The sequence below is a fragment of the Sinocyclocheilus rhinocerous genome, unplaced genomic scaffold (assembly GCF_001515625.1).
Source record: "Sinocyclocheilus rhinocerous isolate Xijiao unplaced genomic scaffold, SAMN03320098_v1.1 scaffold2184, whole genome shotgun sequence".
Classification (NCBI taxonomy): Eukaryota; Metazoa; Chordata; class Actinopteri; order Cypriniformes; family Cyprinidae; genus Sinocyclocheilus; species Sinocyclocheilus rhinocerous.
In genome coordinates, this window is record NW_015635537.1 from 198,003 (window position 1) to 217,881 (window position 19,879).

At 36.8% G+C, this 19,879-nt stretch overlaps 1 protein-coding gene across 1 annotated transcript in view; it reads right to left on the reverse strand.

Annotated features, from left to right (window-relative positions):
* Positions 1-19,879, reverse strand: part of LOC107747233 (dedicator of cytokinesis protein 9-like) — a 106,942-nt gene that overhangs the window by 12,677 nt on the left and 74,386 nt on the right. Inside the window, exons 21-43 of the mRNA XM_016561685.1 lie at positions 19,198-19,287; positions 19,001-19,087; positions 18,755-18,870; positions 17,935-18,004; positions 17,720-17,842; positions 17,021-17,092; positions 16,204-16,350; positions 15,015-15,098; positions 14,768-14,879; positions 12,955-13,133; positions 12,747-12,860; positions 11,633-11,735; positions 11,302-11,426; positions 7,475-7,589; positions 7,326-7,392; positions 7,192-7,239; positions 6,382-6,518; positions 3,122-3,237; positions 2,862-2,999; positions 1,726-1,908; positions 1,463-1,576; positions 289-504; positions 155-209 (exon numbers count right to left, since the gene is read on the reverse strand). Of these exons, the coding sequence (XP_016417171.1) occupies positions 155-209; positions 289-504; positions 1,463-1,576; positions 1,726-1,908; positions 2,862-2,999; positions 3,122-3,237; positions 6,382-6,518; positions 7,192-7,239; positions 7,326-7,392; positions 7,475-7,589; positions 11,302-11,426; positions 11,633-11,735; positions 12,747-12,860; positions 12,955-13,133; positions 14,768-14,879; positions 15,015-15,098; positions 16,204-16,350; positions 17,021-17,092; positions 17,720-17,842; positions 17,935-18,004; positions 18,755-18,870; positions 19,001-19,087; positions 19,198-19,287 (2,611 nt within the window). The remainder of the gene's footprint in view (positions 1-154; positions 210-288; positions 505-1,462; positions 1,577-1,725; positions 1,909-2,861; positions 3,000-3,121; positions 3,238-6,381; positions 6,519-7,191; positions 7,240-7,325; positions 7,393-7,474; positions 7,590-11,301; positions 11,427-11,632; positions 11,736-12,746; positions 12,861-12,954; positions 13,134-14,767; positions 14,880-15,014; positions 15,099-16,203; positions 16,351-17,020; positions 17,093-17,719; positions 17,843-17,934; positions 18,005-18,754; positions 18,871-19,000; positions 19,088-19,197; positions 19,288-19,879) is intronic.

Here is a 19,879-nt window from a genome sequence, read left to right on the forward strand (position 1 = left end):
AATGGAAAAATACTTCTAGAATTCTCCAGTAGGTCACTGTTGTTCTCTAAATTGCTCCTTTCTCAACTCCACGACTAAAGTTGACAATCCCTAGACTATAATAGCATCATCACAAGTGTTTGAGTGCGTGTGTGTGTGTGTGTGTGTGTCTAACCTTTCCTCAAGTACTCGGCCACCAGTGCTGCTACATGCACATAACACATGGCTGCCTGAAGAGAACCAAACCAGAGAACATTAGCTTCACAGTTAAAACATACATGAAGATGTGTGTGACTGTGTGTGATGTACCTCAGAGAGGTCTCCATTCTTCACATGGATACGGGCCATGCTATCCAGCCACGTCTTGCGGAGTTCAGGAGTGCTGGCGTAAGATTTGGCCAGACTGTACTGCAGGTCCACCAGCATCTCGGGGTCTCTCTCGTGCTCCTTCATCTGAGCCGTGGCCATCAGAACAGTGCGGATCTTCTTGGTCAAGTCTTTCACCTCAGATGGGAATGCTGTGTTCTGTGGGAGAAGGAAGGGGATGAGTGACTGTGTGTGAATGTGTAAATGTCAGAGTATGAGTCTGTGTAGAACTGTATTTTCCCCAGAACAAGCTAGAACTAGATCCGGATCTATTGATCCAAAACCTTTTTGAATGAATCTGTAATGCATTAAAATTACAGATAAAAAACTACTGACAATGCTTATATTGTGTAATTTGCTAAAGTAATATTTGTGTGTGTGTGTGATATTAAATTATACACTGCAGTTCAAAAATTTGGGGTAAATTAGTTTTTTTATTCTATTTCAAATACATGCCATTTTTTAAAAACTTTTTATTCATCAAAGAATCCTGAAAAAAAGTACTATTTAAAAAAAATATATTATGCAGCACTATAAATATATTATAGTTATTATCTATAATAATATTATATGCTTCTTGAGCAGCGAATCAGCATTTTAGAATGATTTCTGAAAGATCATGTGACACTGAAGACTGGAGTAATTGATGCTTTGCAAGACAGGAATAAATTACATTTGAACATATATTAAAACACAAAACAATTGTAATAATATTTCCAATATTACTGTTTTTTTTTATCAAATAAATGCAGAATTGATGAGCTTAAGAGGCTCTTTTCATAATATATATTTTATAATATATTATAACTATTTTATAATATATTATATATATATTTTTTTGTTTGTTTGTTTTGTTTAAATGTTTAAAGAATCATCTTGGATATTTGACCATTTGTACAAGAGAGTTCACAAGTGACAAATAACATTCTTAAATCCTAAAACTACCTGTTTATTTCCAAGACACATTACATTTTATATCCCAACAAATCAACTCTTTGAAAAATCAAGCATAACACAATGTTGTCTGTCCCCAAAAATCACTTCCACTGTAATCAGACACATCTGATCTTTGTTTCAGGATCTAGCGCTTGCGTGAGTGTATTTAAAATGAACTAACTTTGATAGTTTTGTCACTGTTGGCACAGTTGTTGATGATTGACAGCGACTCCTGGAACCTTGTCCCTCCTATTCCGATGACATCAGCGATCAGCTGACTGACGCCAATCACCACCTGAGGAGTCACAACCAATCACAACATGACGTCGCTATGACATCATCACATGCTGTCGTCATCGAATCTGTAAAGACTGGATGAAATAATCCAGACACATCCAAGCACTGTGACTTCAGCGTCATGTGATAAACGTGGTGTTTTTCCACCTGCAGGTGTGTGCGGACGAAGGATTTGCGTCCAGTGTAGTCGAAGTTGCTCTTCATCAGGAAGTAGAGCAGATGAGCCGCGTCGCTGCGGATGGAGCTCAGTTTGGAGTTACAGCACTTCAGAATCTCGTAGCAGAAAGACGCACACATATCCGCACGGCCCTCGAAAAACGTACATGGAAACTGGACACATACATGAAAGAAAACAGGAAAACAGCAGTGTGAACATAATCTTCATCATTTGGAATGACATGAGGGGAAGTAAATTAAAACCCTATGAAATGCGTTTCTTTTTTTTCTTTTTTTTTTTTTACAAATTGGATTAATTTTTTTTTTCCAAAATTGTTTTATTTTTGCCAAATTCTGTATTTTCTGTTTTACATTTTCTAGATTTCAATGAAATCAGATCAAAAAGCATGACTAATAAATTGAATTTATAAAACTTTAACAACTGATAATTTATTAACATTCTGACATTAAGATTTGTTTTTTTAAAGAAATTCTAATTTTCTATGTTTTAATTTACTTGGATTTTTAATTTAATACACATTTATTATCAACAATGGTGGTAATCAAATTAAAGCATAAAACATTAACAATAAAAAATTTTTTTTTAAATAATCTTTTAACCTTTTCAAATATTATCAAATAAAAATTCAACAATTCATTTGATTTTTAGGCAAACAAAGTGCTGAACAACAGAAGTTTACTGTAAAAAATTTAAATTAAAACACTGAAATATTCCTTTAAAAAAGGTTTTAATAATTTCATTATTATTATTATTATTATTGCGTAATGTTGTATAGTAGAAGTACAATATTATTGTACTGCAACACTCACTCACACAGAGACATGCAGAAATGCAGACTCCAGATTTAAATATCAGTCTTTCACAGTTAAATTTTCACAGACACTAGTACATATTGCAATTTGATAAATACAACCCCACTTTTGATTTATTCATCCAAAATTTGCCAAATTCTGTGAAATTATGCAATTTATGACGGGATTCTATCTGTATTTTCCACTCCACAAACTCATAGGGCCCTCGTAAATGATGACAGATTTTTCATTTTTGGATGGACTGTCCTTTTAGTAGCCATTGATTTATGTGCTTATTCTATTGTCCCACTCACCTTGTAGATGAAAGTACGAAGAGAAGTGAAGACCTGTTTGAGGGCCGTCTCTGATTGGTTGATTTGTAGGAAGCAGAGATGAACCTGAAAGACTTTCTTCATGAGGGGATTGTGGCCGTGATCCAAACTCAGCTGAGTCTGAGAGCAAACACACATATAAACACACACACTGTTATCAGTGAGGAATAAAGCGAACAAACACCACTCATGATTGCAGGTGATTGTGATGATGATGATTATGATGATGGTTGATGTCTGACCTTAAAGCCCATGATGAAGATGCTCAGTGTGTCCAGAACTGTTAGACAAACTTCTGTGGCAATATTTCCTTCCAACAGAGACTGATTCAACACATCAGCATCTGAATGACTGTAATCTACAAACACACACACACAAATTTGGAAGGGTCTTATAACAGCTGATCTGAGAGCTGCTCTGTGCTGTGAGGTAAACAAATGAGAATGTTGTATGGCTGTCAATAGATTTAATGCTGTTAACATTTGAATTTATTGAGGTTTGCCTATAAATTCTATTAAATTTGTCTTAAAGAAATGATTAGAGATGAGTTTGTTTCTTCATCAGAACAGATTTGGAGAAATCTAGCATCTTTCCCCACTGCATTCAAGCAGGCTCGGGTAACCACACTGCTCAAAAAACCTACATTAAACACTTCATTTATAGATAGCTACAGACCTGTCTCTCTCCTTCCTTTCATAGTGAAAACACTCGAACGAGTTGTTTTTAACCAGGTATCATTATTTCTTTCACAGAACAACCAACTGGATCCTATCCAGTCAGGCTTCAGAAGTGGCCATTCAACTGAGACTGCGCTACTGTCAGTCACTGAAGCCCTGCGGATTGCAAAAGCTGATTCCAAATCATCAGTTCTTATTCTTTCTTGTCCAGGCCCTTGTCATTTCTAGGCTGGACTACTGCAATGCTCTTCTGGCTGGACTTCCATCAAGCACAATCAAACCTCTACAAATGATTCAGAATGCAGCGGCACGACTGGTCTTCAACGAGCCCAAAAGGTCCCACGTCACACCTCTCTTTATCTCTCTTCAAGTTCAAGACACTGATGCTTGCATATAGAACATCCACAGGATCAGCACCCGCCTACTTCCACTCACTATTATGAATCTACATCCCCTCCAGAAGTCTAAGATCCGCTAGTGAGTGACGCCTCGTGGTGCCATCACATAGAGGCTCAAAATCACTTTCCAGAACATTTTCGTTCACCGTTCCTGGCTGGTGGAATGATCTTCCAACCCCCATCCGGAATGATTCCCTGACAATTTTCAAGCGACAGCTGAAAACTCATCTTTTTCGTCGCTACTTGACTTCATCTTTAAAAAAAACAAAAATGTATAAAAGGAATTTATTTATTCCTTCCCTTTTCTAGCTTGTACTTATTTGAACAATGCCTGCTGGATCTATCTGCTGCTTTTGACACTGTCAATCATCAGATCCTCCTGTCTGCCCTCTCTTCACTGGGCATCACAGGGATTCCACTTCGCTGGTTTGAATCCTATCTCACTGGTAGGTCTTTCAGGGTGGCCTGGGGAGGGGCGGTATCCAAAGCACATCAACTGGTCACTGGGGTTCCTCAGGGATCAGTTCTTGGACCTCTCATCTTCTCCATATACACTACATCACTGGGAGCCATCATACAGGCACATGGTTTCTCCTACCATTGCTATGCTGATGACACACAGCTCTATCTTTTATTTCAACCAGATGATCCAACGGTAGCTACACGTATCTCAGGCTGCCTGGCGGACATCTCTGCATGGATGAAAGAACATCACCTACTGCTCAACCTGGCAAAGACTGAGCTTCTTGTCTTCCCTGCCACTCCAACTCTACAGCATGATTTCACCATCCAGCTAGGTTCTTCTACAATTACCCCATCGACTTCGGTCAGAAATCTTGGTGTAACCTTTGATGACCAGCTGACCTTCAAAGACCACATTGCAAAGACTACTCGATCTTGCAGGTTTGCATTGCACAACATCAGAAAGATCAGGCCCTTTCTAACGGAGCATGCTGCACAACTTCTTGTCCAGGCCCTTGTCATCTCTAGGCTGGACTACTGCAATGCTCTTCTGGCTGGACTTCCATCAAGCACAATCAAACCTCTACAAATGATTCAGAATGCAGCGGCACGACTGGTCTTCAACAAGCCCAAAAGAGCCCATGTTACACCTCTCCTTATCTCCTTGCACTGGCTACCGGTTGCGGCTCGAATCAAGTTCAAGACATTGATGCTTGCATATAGAACAGCCACAGACTCAGCACCCGCCTACTTCCAATCACTACTACGAATCTACATCCCCTCCAGAAGTCTGAGATCCGCTAGTGAGCGACGCCTCGTGGTACCATCACAGAGAGGCTCAAAATCACTTTCCAGAACATTCTCGTTCACCATTCCTGGCTGGTGGAATGATCTTCCAACCCCCATCCGGAATGATTCCCTGACAATTTTCAAGCGACAGCTGAAAACTCATCTTTTTCGTCACTATTTGACTTCATCCTACAAAAAAAAAACTTTGTTTTCTCTTTTCTTTAATCTTTCCCTGTGTAGCTTGTACTTATTTGAACAATGCTTGAAACTTGGTATTACGAGCATTTCCTGTCTATTTGCCTCTTTAAGATGAATCGCTTGATATATTCCCCAATTGTAAGTCACTTTGGATAAAAGTGTCTGCTAAATGAATAAATGTAAAATGTAAATGTAGCATTACATCACTTGCTCATCCAATGGATGCTCTGCAGTGAATGGGTGCCGTCAGATTGAGAGTCCAGCTGATAAAAACACCACAATAATCCACAAGTAATCCACACCACTCCAGTCCATCAGTTAACATCTTGTGAAGTGAAAAGTTGTGTGTTTGTAATAAACAAATCCATCATTAATATGTATAAGTAAGTTCAAACCATTGCTTCCGGCTAAAATACTTTATCCATAATATTGCTTTCTCCAGTGGAAAAGTCGTCTCGTCTCATCTAGATAAATATGCTCAGATCAAGCACTGTCTAGAGTGAAAACAGCTCTAAACAAATATGACAGTGGATTGTAATGTGATAAAACAACGGGGGATTAAGTTTTTCACTAGAGGAAGTGTTATTATGGACTCATATTTTAGCCAGAAATATGTCCTAATGATGGATTTGTTTATTACAAAGCTTTATTACAACACTTTTCACTTCACAAGATGTTAATTGATGAACTGGAGTGGTGTGGATTATTGTGATGTTGTTATCAGCTGTTTGGACTCCAAATCTGTTCTGATGAAGCAACAAACTCATCTACATCTTGGATGGCCTGAGGCTGAACACATTTTTGGCTAATTTTCATAAATTTTCTCTAAAAAAAACGTTATTTCATTTGATCTCATAAATTAAGTCCATTTCTTTCAACATTAAATATTAAAACAGAAGGAAGCTTTCATTTCTTGTCTTTTTTTCCAAGACTAAAGAGAGCTGCAGATGTAATAGCTGGATTTGTGTGTTGTCTCACTGTGGTTGTAGGTGTAGGAGTTGTCCAGGCTGTTGAGCTGCTGCAGTCTCATATGTAGAGCTCCTGTCCTGCTGCGGGACACAGGAAGAGTCTGAGAGCGGCGCTCGTGAACCACCGGCCCTGACTCCTCCAGAGTCCTGATGACAGAGTCAAATGTAACAGGAACTTCAGAAGCTTCTATTATGAGCTCATTAAACACTCACTGACAAAAATAAATCTTCTGTCATAATTATTAGTGGTTGTCTGATATGAGTTTGTTATTAACTGCTGTTGGTATCAATAAAACATGTTGGCCAATAGCAGAAACATATATTTAGTGGTGCTTAACTCACCAGTTTTCTGAACACATTTCTGGTTACTTAGTCAAAAAATACTATTATGAAACATTATTTATATATTATTTATTTTTATAAAATTATACATTGGGGTACTATACAATAGGGTTTAATTTGTTAACATTATTTAACTACAATTTGACATGAACTTGAACACTCCTAGAGCATTTATTAATCTTAGTTAATTTCAACATTCACAAAAACATGATTAACATCAAAAGTATCTGTTAATATTATTTAATGGACCTGAGCTAAAACGAACAGTTGTATTTTTATTAACCAACATTAATGCAAAGATTAATAAACACTGAAGCAGATATATTGCTCATTTAAATGTAGTCGTTTTAGGACCTCATTGTAAAGTGCTACCTATATTTCTATATATTATTCATGACATATTTATATTCTACTATTATAAATATGTGCAAAATTAATAAATGTGTTCGTAAAAAAAACAAAGAAATAAAGACATTACCTTGCAATGTGTCTCTTTCCCATGTATCTGAACTGATGAAGACACACCCTGAAATCAGATGAGAAATGAATGATGAGCCAGGAGTGTGTGTGTGTGTGTGTTGTGGAGGTGCAGGTGTGAAGTGCAGCACTTACTCTAGCAGACTGAAAAAGTTCATCAGGTCTGTGGGTGAAGCTTTATTCCAGTAGTTGAACAGAGCATCTAACACGCAGAAAATGCATCGGTCAAACAACAGACAACTACAATGAAGCAGGCTAATATAATCTCAGTTGTGTGTGTGTACCTTCAGACATGCTCTTTAACACGTGCAGAAAGCACATTAATATGTTCTTCACTTCAGATTGGTCCAGTTTATCACAGCGGAGCAAAGAGCTGCCCAGAACCCCAGTGACATGACACTGAGACAGAGAAAACAAGATCAGACATTCACAGACCACAAAACCATTGACACTTCTGGAAACTTAAGTCACACTTGTCTGGAGATCTTTGCAATATATTAAAATAATATAACAATACCAGTGTTATCCGGTATTATTTTTGTACTATTTATATTTTCTAATATTTTGAATTAGCTTTTAGTTTTACATTTTCAGTTTTAATTTTCACTTTAGTAAGTTTGTTATGTGATTTTTAAATGTTTTAGTTTTTTTTGTATTTAGGTTTACTTTTTTTCAGTTATAGTAACTGTAGCACTTCCACTTGAATTTTTTTAAATTTCATTTTATTTTCATTAAATGATTTCATTTTCAAGTTTTTCAAGTTTAATTTTCATGTAATATATAATATTTTATTTCAGTTATATTTTAATTAACCGATTTTTAAAAATATTTTTATTTTTAGCTTTTTTTGCGCTATCACTTTAAATTAAATTATATTTGGTTTGATCTACTGAAGTGTTGCTTAAGTGTCCAAATACTTTTTGGGGCAACTGTAAATACACACTCAGGCAATTATAAGCACTCACTCACACATGCACATTTAATAACACACACATCCACCTCAAATCACATGCACACTTTGATAAATGCCATGTTTGTACAAACAAAAAAGGACAATGATATAGTAGCAGTAATGCACTGCACACACTCAAAACGGCCATTCACAGCTCTTTCCCTAAAGGATGTCACAGACGAGACAGGGAGAAGCGCAGCTCACACACACACACACACACACACTGGCCTACACTAACATGCTAATGTATCTACCATAGCACAGCACTGGTCAGAATATTTCCCATGTTCCCCTGCCAGCAGATCCTCACTGAGACAGCAGGGTGTGGAAACTATGAAACCCACAAAATACTGCATCTGATTATTCACTTAACTTTATTATGTGGCTACACAGATGGAGACTGAAGGACTGTTTTTGTACTAATTGAAATGCAACAAAAGGAAACAATATCAAAGAGAGATCATTCAGTGCGCCACAGCATTCCTGCAGTCAACAGATTTACTGACTCTCCTGTGACTGGAAGCATCAGCTGTGGATTTAGGCACAAGATCTGCCCTGTTACGTCTACAAAATACAGACGTGCTGACAGAAATGTCTGCTCTCCACTGGAAGATATCTTAAAAAGGCCATATCATGACACAGAGTTAGATATATTACTTAAACAGAGTCAAACTTGCAAAACTCCAGTCCAAAAGACCATTTATGAAAAAATAATCTAAATATTTAGTCACCGTAAAGCTATTTTATTCAACATCCATATCTAAATAATGTGCAACTAATGCACCTGGCTGACTTAGATAACGACAGGATAACAGAATGTGTTCTGGTGTGACTGCAATTAAAATGCAGGGGAAAAAAGTACATTCTGTATATATGGAACTCTAAATTTTTCTATGGAAATGTAAGTTTTTCCACATGCAATTATATATCCATTTATTTCTTTAACACTAAGACTGTGAGTAGAATCAAAAATTGTGAATGATTTAACATTTCTCAGCTTTAGTCTTTTTAAAGGGATAGTTCCCCCAAAAATGAAAATGTGATGTTTATCTGCTTACCCCCAGGGCATCCAAGATGTAGGTGACTTTGTTTCTTCAGTAGAACACAAACGAAGAGTTTTTTAACTCAAACCGTTGCAGTCTGTCAGTCTTATAATGGAAGTGAATGTGAATCACGGCTTTGAGAGTTAAAAAAAACATACACAAACAAAACCAAATTAAACCCTGACACTAAAATGACTGACAGACTGCAACGGTTTGAGTTAAAAATCTTCGTTTGTGTTCTACTGAAGAAACAATGTGAATCACGGCTTTGAGAGTTAAAAAAAACATACACAAACAAAACCAAATTAAACCCTGCGGCTCGTGACGATACATTGATGTGTAAAGACACAAAACGATCCGTGTGTGCAAGAAACTGAACAGTATTTATATCGTTTTTTTACCTCTGATTCACTGCAATGTCCGAACTGTCCTGACCGCGTCCTCGACAGCCGGCGCGTGACGCGTCTTCTTCTTCTTCGTGCTTTTACGCGCCGGCTGTTGAGAACGTGCTCAGGACACGCTCAGGACAGTTCGGACATTGCCGTTTTGTTGCAACGGTTTGAGTTAAAAAAAATCTCCATTTGTGTTCTACTGAAGAAACAATCTTTGATCTTGAGTCGCTGAGGTTCTGAATGACTCTGGGGCCCCCTGCAGGGCTGTGGTGGGCAGGTGCAGGGGGCCCTATAGCGCCCCAAATGGTGGATGTGGTGTAGTGTGTTGTGTGGTGGGGGGTGTGACACAGTGATTGACAGGATGTGGACAGGGTCGTTATTCTCTCTAAGCAAATGAGCTTAATTGGTTTATAGCAACTCCACCCAACCCCGTCCTTAATCACTGTTAACACCTGTTATAAACCTGATTTAATAATCAAACACATATGGAATATAACAAATAACATACATTTCCTTGAAATGATGTCATAACGCTGTAAAACATAGAACTAATTTCACAAACTACATTAATTTTCAATGACATAATAAACTCACAGAACTGAAGCTGAATGATCTGAATTTGAATATAAACTGATCACTGATGAATCAGGTTTTCTTTCTGTAATAAACCCATAATTCATTACAAGTGTTATTGTTCCTGTCCAGAAGTGCATGTATGAAAAAAACAAAACAAAAAGAAAACAATGCAGCAGACTGTCTTAGTATTCTGAGGGCAGCTATGTCCATTTGAGCAGGAGTTTTAAAGCTAGGTGTGAGTGAAAAATAATAATGTTATAAAACAGGGATGTAAAACTAATGTTAAAATAATTTTCAAAAATCAAAATAATTTTTAATACATTCACAAAAAATGAAAGATAATTTACATATCAAAGTCTTAAAGGTACAGCTGCAAAAAAACAGCCTGCCCTCTGTTGAACACAAAAGAAGATATTTTGAAGAATGTTGGTAAACAAACAGTTGGCGGTGGCCATTGACTTTCATACTATGGAAGTCAATGGCTACCGACAACTGCTTGATTAAAAACATCCTTCAAAATATCTTCTTTTATGTTCAACAGAAGAATGAAACTCATACAAGCTTGGAACTACTCGAGGGTGAGTAAATTATGATTTTGGGGTGAACTATCCCTTGTACAAGTGACCCTCAGGGAAAACAAAATGCAATATGACCCCTTTAAGACAGTCAATCATTATCTTCTAGCTAAGGGAACAGAGGATCAGTAAAGCCACATGCACACACAGGAACACCAGACTGGGACCGTGTAGGGTAAGAGGTCAGAGGTGAGTGGTAATAGCAGGGCTGCAGGGCGGGGGTCAGAGGTCAGCGCTGATGTAATACTTGTGTAGGGTGTGTGTGTTGCTCAGACGGTGCAGACAGCAGAGAGAAGTCCATGGTCTGGCATTTGAGACGTGCAGAGAGCGGCGACTCCTCTGAGACAGTAAAGAAACGCAGCACGCTGGCAGAGTGACGGCGAGTGAAACGTTCCCGCTGAACGCAGCGACAGCAGGAGACACACAACCACAGGTTAGCACACCCACACACACACTACTGGGATAAACATACAACCCTACACACGCACACACACTGCGGCTAACATAAAACATGATAACAGTCCATCATAAATAATGTACACAAAAATGACAATCAGGTCATGCGAGCAGTACCTTGTCTAGGGGGTGTGGCTTGTCAATGCTGCGCTCTGATAGGCCGTTTGCAGAGTCCGTGCCAATAAGAGAGCTGCGTGAGTCAGTGTGCCGTACAGAGCTCACGGTCGGAGTGTGAGGAGAGACTGACAAACACAAAACACATCAATACACTGGACACAATCACTCTCAAACGATATTTCTCTTAGAACAATAATCTGAACAGAATTATTTTAACTCTTTAAGGCCTGACATAGGAAATAATAGTCAAAAGGCATTTCAATGGGGACAAACGAAGAGCTTGTTTCTGTAAAACTGTCAGATAGTGGCTGGTTAGGACGCTGTGTCTCACCTGTTCCTGAAATCACTCCAAAGACCTCTTTATGCAGGCTGCTGTCCACTGGACTGGCCATATTTTTTGTAGGTGTCATCATGACATGATCATCACGGCCATTCTGAAACAATACAAACAGAAGTTGGTTTAAAGAGCAACCTGTTAACCCACTATATTTTGGTGACTCGTTGTACTGCAATTTGTATTTTACTACACATTTTGTTAGCATGTTAGTATATGTTCATGTCTTTTTTACTTTTGAGAACTACACTTGCAACTACATTGTTTTCTGATCAAAATAATTCAAGCAATCTGATACTGATATTAATTATTGATGCATATAATATTGATACATCTCAAGATTTATTCAATGGATGTGTGAAGTTTGGGGACAGTAAAATTGTTTTTGAAAAAAGTCTCTTATGCTCACCGAGGCTGCATTTATTTGATCAAATACACTGTAAAAAGTATAAGTCTATATTTAAAAATGTTATTAATATCTAAAATAACAGTTTTCTATTTTAATATATTTTAAAATGTCATTTATTCCTGTGATTCCTGTGAAGCTGAATTTTTAGCATCATTACTCCAGTCTTCAGTGTCACACGATCCTTCAGAAATCATGCTGACTTGCTCCTCAAGAAATATTTCTTATTAATATCAGTTATTATCAATGATTTCAGTGGAATATTCTTAATAACAGAGAATCAAATCAAAATCTAAACGAATCGAGACCCTTTAAATCAGAATTTAATCAAATGTCAAATCAGGGCAAATTCTCAGTTCTAATAAAAATAGAAATGTCATCCAATAAATGAAATGCTCTGACACTGTAACACACACAAGAAGAAACACACAAGGAGAAATTTTGAAGAATGTCACTGTTTTCATAAAATGAAAGACAAAGGTGTCCTAAGCAACATTGAACCTTACTGACTTTCATTGTATGGACAAAAATACTGACATTTTCAAAAAAATATCTTTGGCGTTCTATAGAAAAAACTACACTAGGTTTGGAATGACATAAGGGTAAGTCAATTATGACTGAATTGTCATTTTCGGTAAACTATCCCTTTAAACCTGCATCTGTATGGCTGCACAGCCTGAAGCAAACACTAGGTGTCAGTCTTACAATGTTAGTCTGGTTGGTGACAGGCGGCACATATTTGATGTTGAGCCTGTGGACGTTTTCCAGCAGCAGACTGAAAAGAGGCAGGTAAAGCGTAGCCAAGCGAGCCTGCTGACCCTGAAAAACATACAAAACACACGCTTTATAGTTAATATATTCAAAGCCGTGTTCTTAGCACACGTGCTCGTGACACACTACGGTGCTCATTCACCTTGGAGGAGTAACGATCGTCAAAGGCGTGTTTGATCATCAGGTTCTTCAGCACCTGTACAGCGATCTGACGGATGTCTCTGCACTCCTGCACAGCTCCGCCCACCTCCCTTAGCAACAGCCCCACCAGGAAGTGATGCTTACAGAAATCATCCGTTAAAGAGTAGTCCAGCTGAAGATCTGACAGAGACACAGAGACAAGGATGTGAGCTCAGAAATGAAAATACAAAACATCATTCCTGAACAATAGGAATGGAAACAACAGGCATTATAACTATAGAAACAGGAATTATATTGGAATAGTCTTCTGTCATCATTTAGAGCAGGGGTCGCCAGCAGGTGGACTCCGGTCCAAATCCGTGAAGGCTTTTGACATAATGAAATAAATAAATGCCAAACGCTAATTTCTTATAGAATCAAATTTATATCAATAGAGCAGTTTGGGTGCAGGCTTGAGTGCCGTGAAGAGAGAAGAGAGTGGCGCACAGACAGATGTAAAAAACAATTAGGAACGTTGACGTGTACTTAAGAAGTCTTAAATGGTACAAGAACGTTTTAATTATGATTTCAGGAGGTCTTAAATTTGGGGACAGAAAGACAAGAATTGTGCTGCTGCGCTGCTTTGTGTACTGCCGTTTCCGGAGAAACCGCTTTATTTCTGCTGTTCCTAAAGCGCCACCTGCTGGCAGAGAATAACTGTGCATTTACAATCAGCCCGCTACAGTTCAGACCACTGCGAAAATCAGCCCATGTTTTTACGCAGCAAACACGCAGAGTTGTAAATGTGAACTGGTGGATCGACAAGAAGATAATGTATTATAAAAAGGTAAGCAATTAAGACAGTACAATATATTTACATGTTATTTAATTAATATAATGATTGATAATAATTGTTTAGATTAATATAATTATTAATACTTTTGACTCAATTTTCAAGTTTATCATTTCATAAAACTTTTTGTTTTTGAGAAAACCTGTATCTCTAAATCATGTTTTTTTACAGTCATTTTTAATTTGTGCAGGTCTTAAAAAGGTCATTAAAAGTCTTAAATTGAAGCTTAAATATCGTGCAGATACCATGGTCTGGCAAAAGCCATCAATTCATGTTTTTAGGTAGGCTATATAATTGGACCTCGGCTGGTGAGGAGGGTTCATTACTGGACCTCAAGCAATTTTAGTTGAAGACCCTTGATTTAGATCATGTGCACAAAAAATAAACAAATTAAATTGTTTTTCACACTTGCATGACTATGACGCATTTAACTGAATGTGACTACATTTCAGTCTTGGAATATGCAGTTGAAGTATAGACTACTTTTTGGAAACTTTATTAATTATTATAAATATATTATAAAAGAGCAGTGGTTCTCAACCTGTTTGACTCAAAGGTCCCAAATAAAATATAAGATTTTAAAATAACTAATAATTACATTTTCAAGTCCAGAAATCAGACAATATGTGATAGACTGTCTAGTCTAATTTAATATTATATATCACATATTTAGAGTTTTCAAGATCTTGGAAAAAAATGTAAATAAGAAATCTTGATTTGTAGTTGTTTTTGCTTATTTTAATGCTCCTTCTGTCTTATTTTAAATCATTTAGGTCATCTTGAGGCCCCCTTAGATGTTTGCTGAAAGCTCCTGGTGGAGAACCACTGGATTATAGGAAGACAGCTATTTTGAAGGCCATAATAAAATATACTAATTATGTTAAAAACTCATATCAGCCTTCGATTCAGTCCCATTCAATCAATATTCAACAAGGTCTTTGACTATTGTGTGTTTCTGCTCTTCTCTTTAATGACTGATTACCTTGAAAGCGCTGGATTCGGCCCTTCCCGAACGGCATGGGCAGATTGAGAGGAACGTAGTGCTCATGATTACAGACCACCTTCAGAAACTCAAACTTAAACTCATACAGCGTCTGAGTGAGGAAGAAACAGAGAGACAGGCATCAGACTGCATCATGGCAAATTATAGAAGATGGAATATATATATTTGAAAAAAAGAAAAATCCTATATGGGTGTAAATGGAGATATAAAAGCAGAAGCACTTTACTTTTGCGTCTCCGGGCATGAAGCAGTTGATGTAGTTGTTGATCTGCTTGAAGACAAACCCTCTGTCCATGAAGGTAAAACAGCGCTGGTGAAAACAAACAATGGTTGAGTTTACTGACTGATTCAAGACACCTGATGTGTCTTTTTTGCCTTTAAACCAGTGTTGTTACTTATGACTAAAACCAAAACTAAAGAAAAAATGAAGCTAAATAGTAATATATAACAACATAAATTAATACAAATGACAAAAGAACATAAAATTATGAAAAATTAAAATGGAAAAATAACACTGCCTTAAATGTACAACTTGTTACTCTGAGATTGTAAGCAGTCTCTTAGGGTTACTGGGTTATTGCAGATCCACGTTCATTTTATCATAAGGTTGTGAAATCTGGACTGTTGAGCGCTTCACATAAACACACTTCAGTGCTTTTGTGAGAAGTGTAATTTGGTTTGTGGTTGATGTGAACCAAATTCAGAAGTAAGCTGCTATTGATAAAGTACGTTTTGCTGGAATATATCACAAATAGTTTTGTTGAACTACTGTACAAATAAAATCTAACCAAAAGGAATATTGTACTTGATTTCTAACTAAAAAAACAAACAAACAAAAAAAAACCTATGCCATAATTTATTTAAAATACATTTATTTTATACTAAGTATACTTCAAATCAATTTACATATTTATAGACATATCACTTTAATTATAATTAAACGTTATGTTTTTATTCTTTATTGCACAATGCATATTTCTTAATATTAAGTCTAAAATGTGCTTTAATATCAATATGAATAAGGATTGCACGATCTCTGTATAATATCAGTCTTTAAATGCAACATATTTAAAGTGTACCTGAAGTATACTTGCAATAGTTCCACTTTAGCACAATCAAATATACTTCAGTTCATCTTTAGTTGGACTTCAGCACTGCTTCCGCACAAATAAAGTGCATTAAGTACAAAACTAGTTGTTCCAATTTAGCAGACTTTAAGTATACCAGTTTAGTATACTAAAAGAACAATTGCAGGGTATTTTTATTAAGCACATAGATATCTAAATGTGTTTGTAGTATACTTAGTACAAAATAAATGTATTTTAAATACATTTTAGTATTTTATTTTTCAATAGGGAAGATTTGATGCTTGATGTCTTCCAGCAACATGAAAGGAGACCAGCAGCTCGGCTCACCTTGATGAAGACAGCAAGGCTGTGATTGGCGTTTCGTGTCGCGTCCAGGTTGTCTTTGTATTTCTGTGTTATATGAGGCATCAGCATTGTCACTAAGGTCTCCACGGAGTGATAGAATGAAGCTGAGAAACGCTGGTTCCTAGACACCTAAAGGACACGGCAGGGGTTAAATCACGGGTTTATCTTACAACTGCCATGAAAATAACATCCGGTTTTTGTTTGTTGTGATTATAGACATGACCATATGAAGAAGTTCAGAAATAAACTAGATTTTAGTGTGAGAACACAAGTGGTGTTTGCCCATAAAAGAACATGCGATGACGTTGCCCATCCTCACCTTGGCCTTGCCCGTCTCAATCAGGTACTGAGCCATAGACTTGACTAAAACCTCAAAGAAATACCAGGAGTACTAGAGGAGAAAGAGAATATACCAAGAGTTCATTTGCAAAAACAGTTTTTATGAATTTTCATAAAGAATTTTAAATTGTGCATTCCAAAGTAATATCAATCAAACTGCAGTTGGGTTGTTTTGATTAAGTAATAATAACTAAAAAATACAGGTAACGTACAAAATTAAAATTCATTAAAAGTATGTCTTTTATACTATTAAAAGTTTTTTTTTTTTTGCAAAAGCAGATATATTTTCAATATAAACGGGTTTATCTTACAACTGCCATGAAAATAACATCCGGTTTTTGTATGTTGTGATTATAGACATGACCATATGAAGTAGTTCAGAAATAAACTAGATTTTAGTGTGAGAACACACGTGGTGTTTGCCCATAAAAGAACATGCGATGACGTTGCCCATCCTCACCTTGGCCTTGCCCGTCTCAATCAGGTACTGAGCCATAGACTTGACTAAAACCTCAAAGAAATACCAGGAGTACTAGAGGAGAAAGAGAATATACCAAGAGTTCATTTGCAAAAACAGTTTTTATGAATTTTCATAAAGAATTTTAAATTGTGCATTCCAAAGTAATATCAATCAAACTGCAGTTGGGTTGTTTTGATTAAGTAATAATAACTAAAAAATACAGGTAACGTACAAAATTAAAATTCATTAAAAGTATGTCTTTTATACTATTAAAAGTTTTTTTTTTTTTGCAAAAGCAGATATATTTTCAATATAAAACCTATTCAACTGTACTATACAGTGTACTTTCATAAACTCAAAAGACAGCTAGAAGTACTTAGCTATTAAACAAAGAGTACCACTTGTAGTATAGTTCACAGTATAGTTGCAATAGGAAGAAAAACAGATGTAAAGTTACCACAGCTACACTTTAAGTACACTTAAAAGTATACTTTTCTGAACTAAAAAGTGGGCCAATTTATACCTAGAAAGTTTTGAAATAGTACACTTACAAGTATACTACTAGTACACTGATTTGAGTATACTTACTACACAATGTAAACCTAAAAAATATACTTGAACTTAAGTTTAGTTCATAAAACAAACTTGAAGTCTACTTCTTTATTGTGAGGGATGTTGAATCTGATTCGCTGGTTGTACCTTCAGCAGTTTGTTGCTGGTGAGGAAGTCCGTCGAGGGTTTCAGGATGGTGGTCATGGCTTTTGCCAGGTCCTCATGGACAGTTTTACCATTGGTTAAGTTAGTCTCAGCCTTCAAAACGTACTACTCAAAAACACAAGAAAACAAGAATGTTGATTACACAGGGTTATAATCAAAATGACTTGTTTTACATCACGTATAATGATGCAGCTCACCTTTACATAAGAACGCAGGTGATGCTCCAGACCCTCCTCATGACACTGAGCCACGACATGAATCATCACCCTGACGAGAGAAGAGACAAAATGTAAGACAAAATAAAAATATTAGATGGAAAAACTTAAACTAAATGAAAATTAGAGATGTTGTATTGGCAAACAAACAAAATATGTTTAAGGTGTAACAATAAAATTACTAACTGTAAATAAATTAAAAACAATAAAACTAAAACTGAAATAAAAATAAATTAAACCTAAATTTATATTAAAAAACATATTATACGTATTATAAACATATTATACAAAAAACAAACAGGAAAGCACATACAATTACTAAAAATAAAACGATGAAAATTGAAAATATTCAAAGAAAAATTAATACAAAGTATTAATAAAAAATATTATAGTATATTAACCATACTAAAATAACACTGTAAAGCCCCGTTCACACCAAGAACGATAACTATAAAGATAACGATATTAGCATCCACACCAGCGAACGATATCGTCTGTTTATTATAAGTGCACATGCGTCTGCCGCTTTAAATTCTTGAGCTCGTTATAGCAGGATTGATTCTGATTGGCTGTCAACGTTTGTATCGTTCATCAGTTGGAAAAAATCGTTCTGAAAATGATTCCAACGATATCGTTTCTCTGTGCCTTTATCGTTATAGCTGTGGTGTGGACTCTGCTATTCTTTAATATTGAGAACGATTTTTAGAACTATATCTTTATCGTTATCTTTATAGTTATCATGCTTGGTGTGAACGGGCCTTTACAGACACACTACAGCAGGTGAAAGCTGCTCAGAACAGACCTGGTGACGTTCACAGCAACATCATCCTGACCGGAGACGGTGAGCACACGAAACAGCTGGTTCAGTATGGTGGGGAGGAACTTCACCATCACATGAGCCTCCATGGCATGCAGACTCTATAGTGGATGAGAGAGACAGATCTGTGATCTCAGGATGAGATGGGTGAGAAACGCCTGCTAATGCACACTGAACTGAACAAACACCTCCAGGCCTCAAACATCCTCAGGAAGGACAAACAGCAAGTACCTTCAGGTATTTGATCAGTTCTCCTCCTGACTGGCCTGTGGATTCAATACTCTGGCAGTGATGAAAGAAGTTATGCAGATGTTGATCCTGATGAGAAAGAACAGTTAAATAATAAGCATTAATGCTCCATATCACATTTTGTATCTGATTACTATGTAAAAATTCTGATCTGAGATGTGCAGGTGGACACTTCATACCTGTGTGTATACAGTGGACACCAGCTGTGTGGAGACTTTGAGCAGCGGCCTCCCACCATCCACCCACTTCACCTCTTGACCAGTGTGCTGCTGTAGCACATGCACACGCACACGCACACGCACACACACATATTTAATTAATGCACAGGAAACATGGATCTGAAAAGGCCTTTATCATTCAAAATGTAACCCATACTAAAAAAGATGGTCACATGATCATTAACCGACATGTCAATGAACATGTTGACAACTGTGAATATGCGAATGTGTTGATTAATTATTGAAATATTTATGTACATTTATGCACATTTCAGACTTCAAGCATATGTGCCTGTATACTTCAATCAGGGCCGCGTTATCCTAATGGGCAACATGGGCTGCAGTCCAGGGCCCAGAACACTAGGGGGTACCTGAGACAATCCTCTTTTGCATTTTAAATAGGGTTGCCAACCATTCTGTATAATACGGAATCGTCCCCGTATTTAAAGGAGACATATTATGCCCCTTTTTACAATATGTAATATAAGTCTCTGGTGTCCCCAGAATGTGTCTGTGAAATTTCAGCTTAAAATACTCCACAGATCATTTATTATATCATTTTGAAAATGCCTATTTTGAGTGAAAGCAGAAACACACTGTTTTTCGGGCCTGTCTCTTTAAATGCAAATGAGCTGCTGCTCAC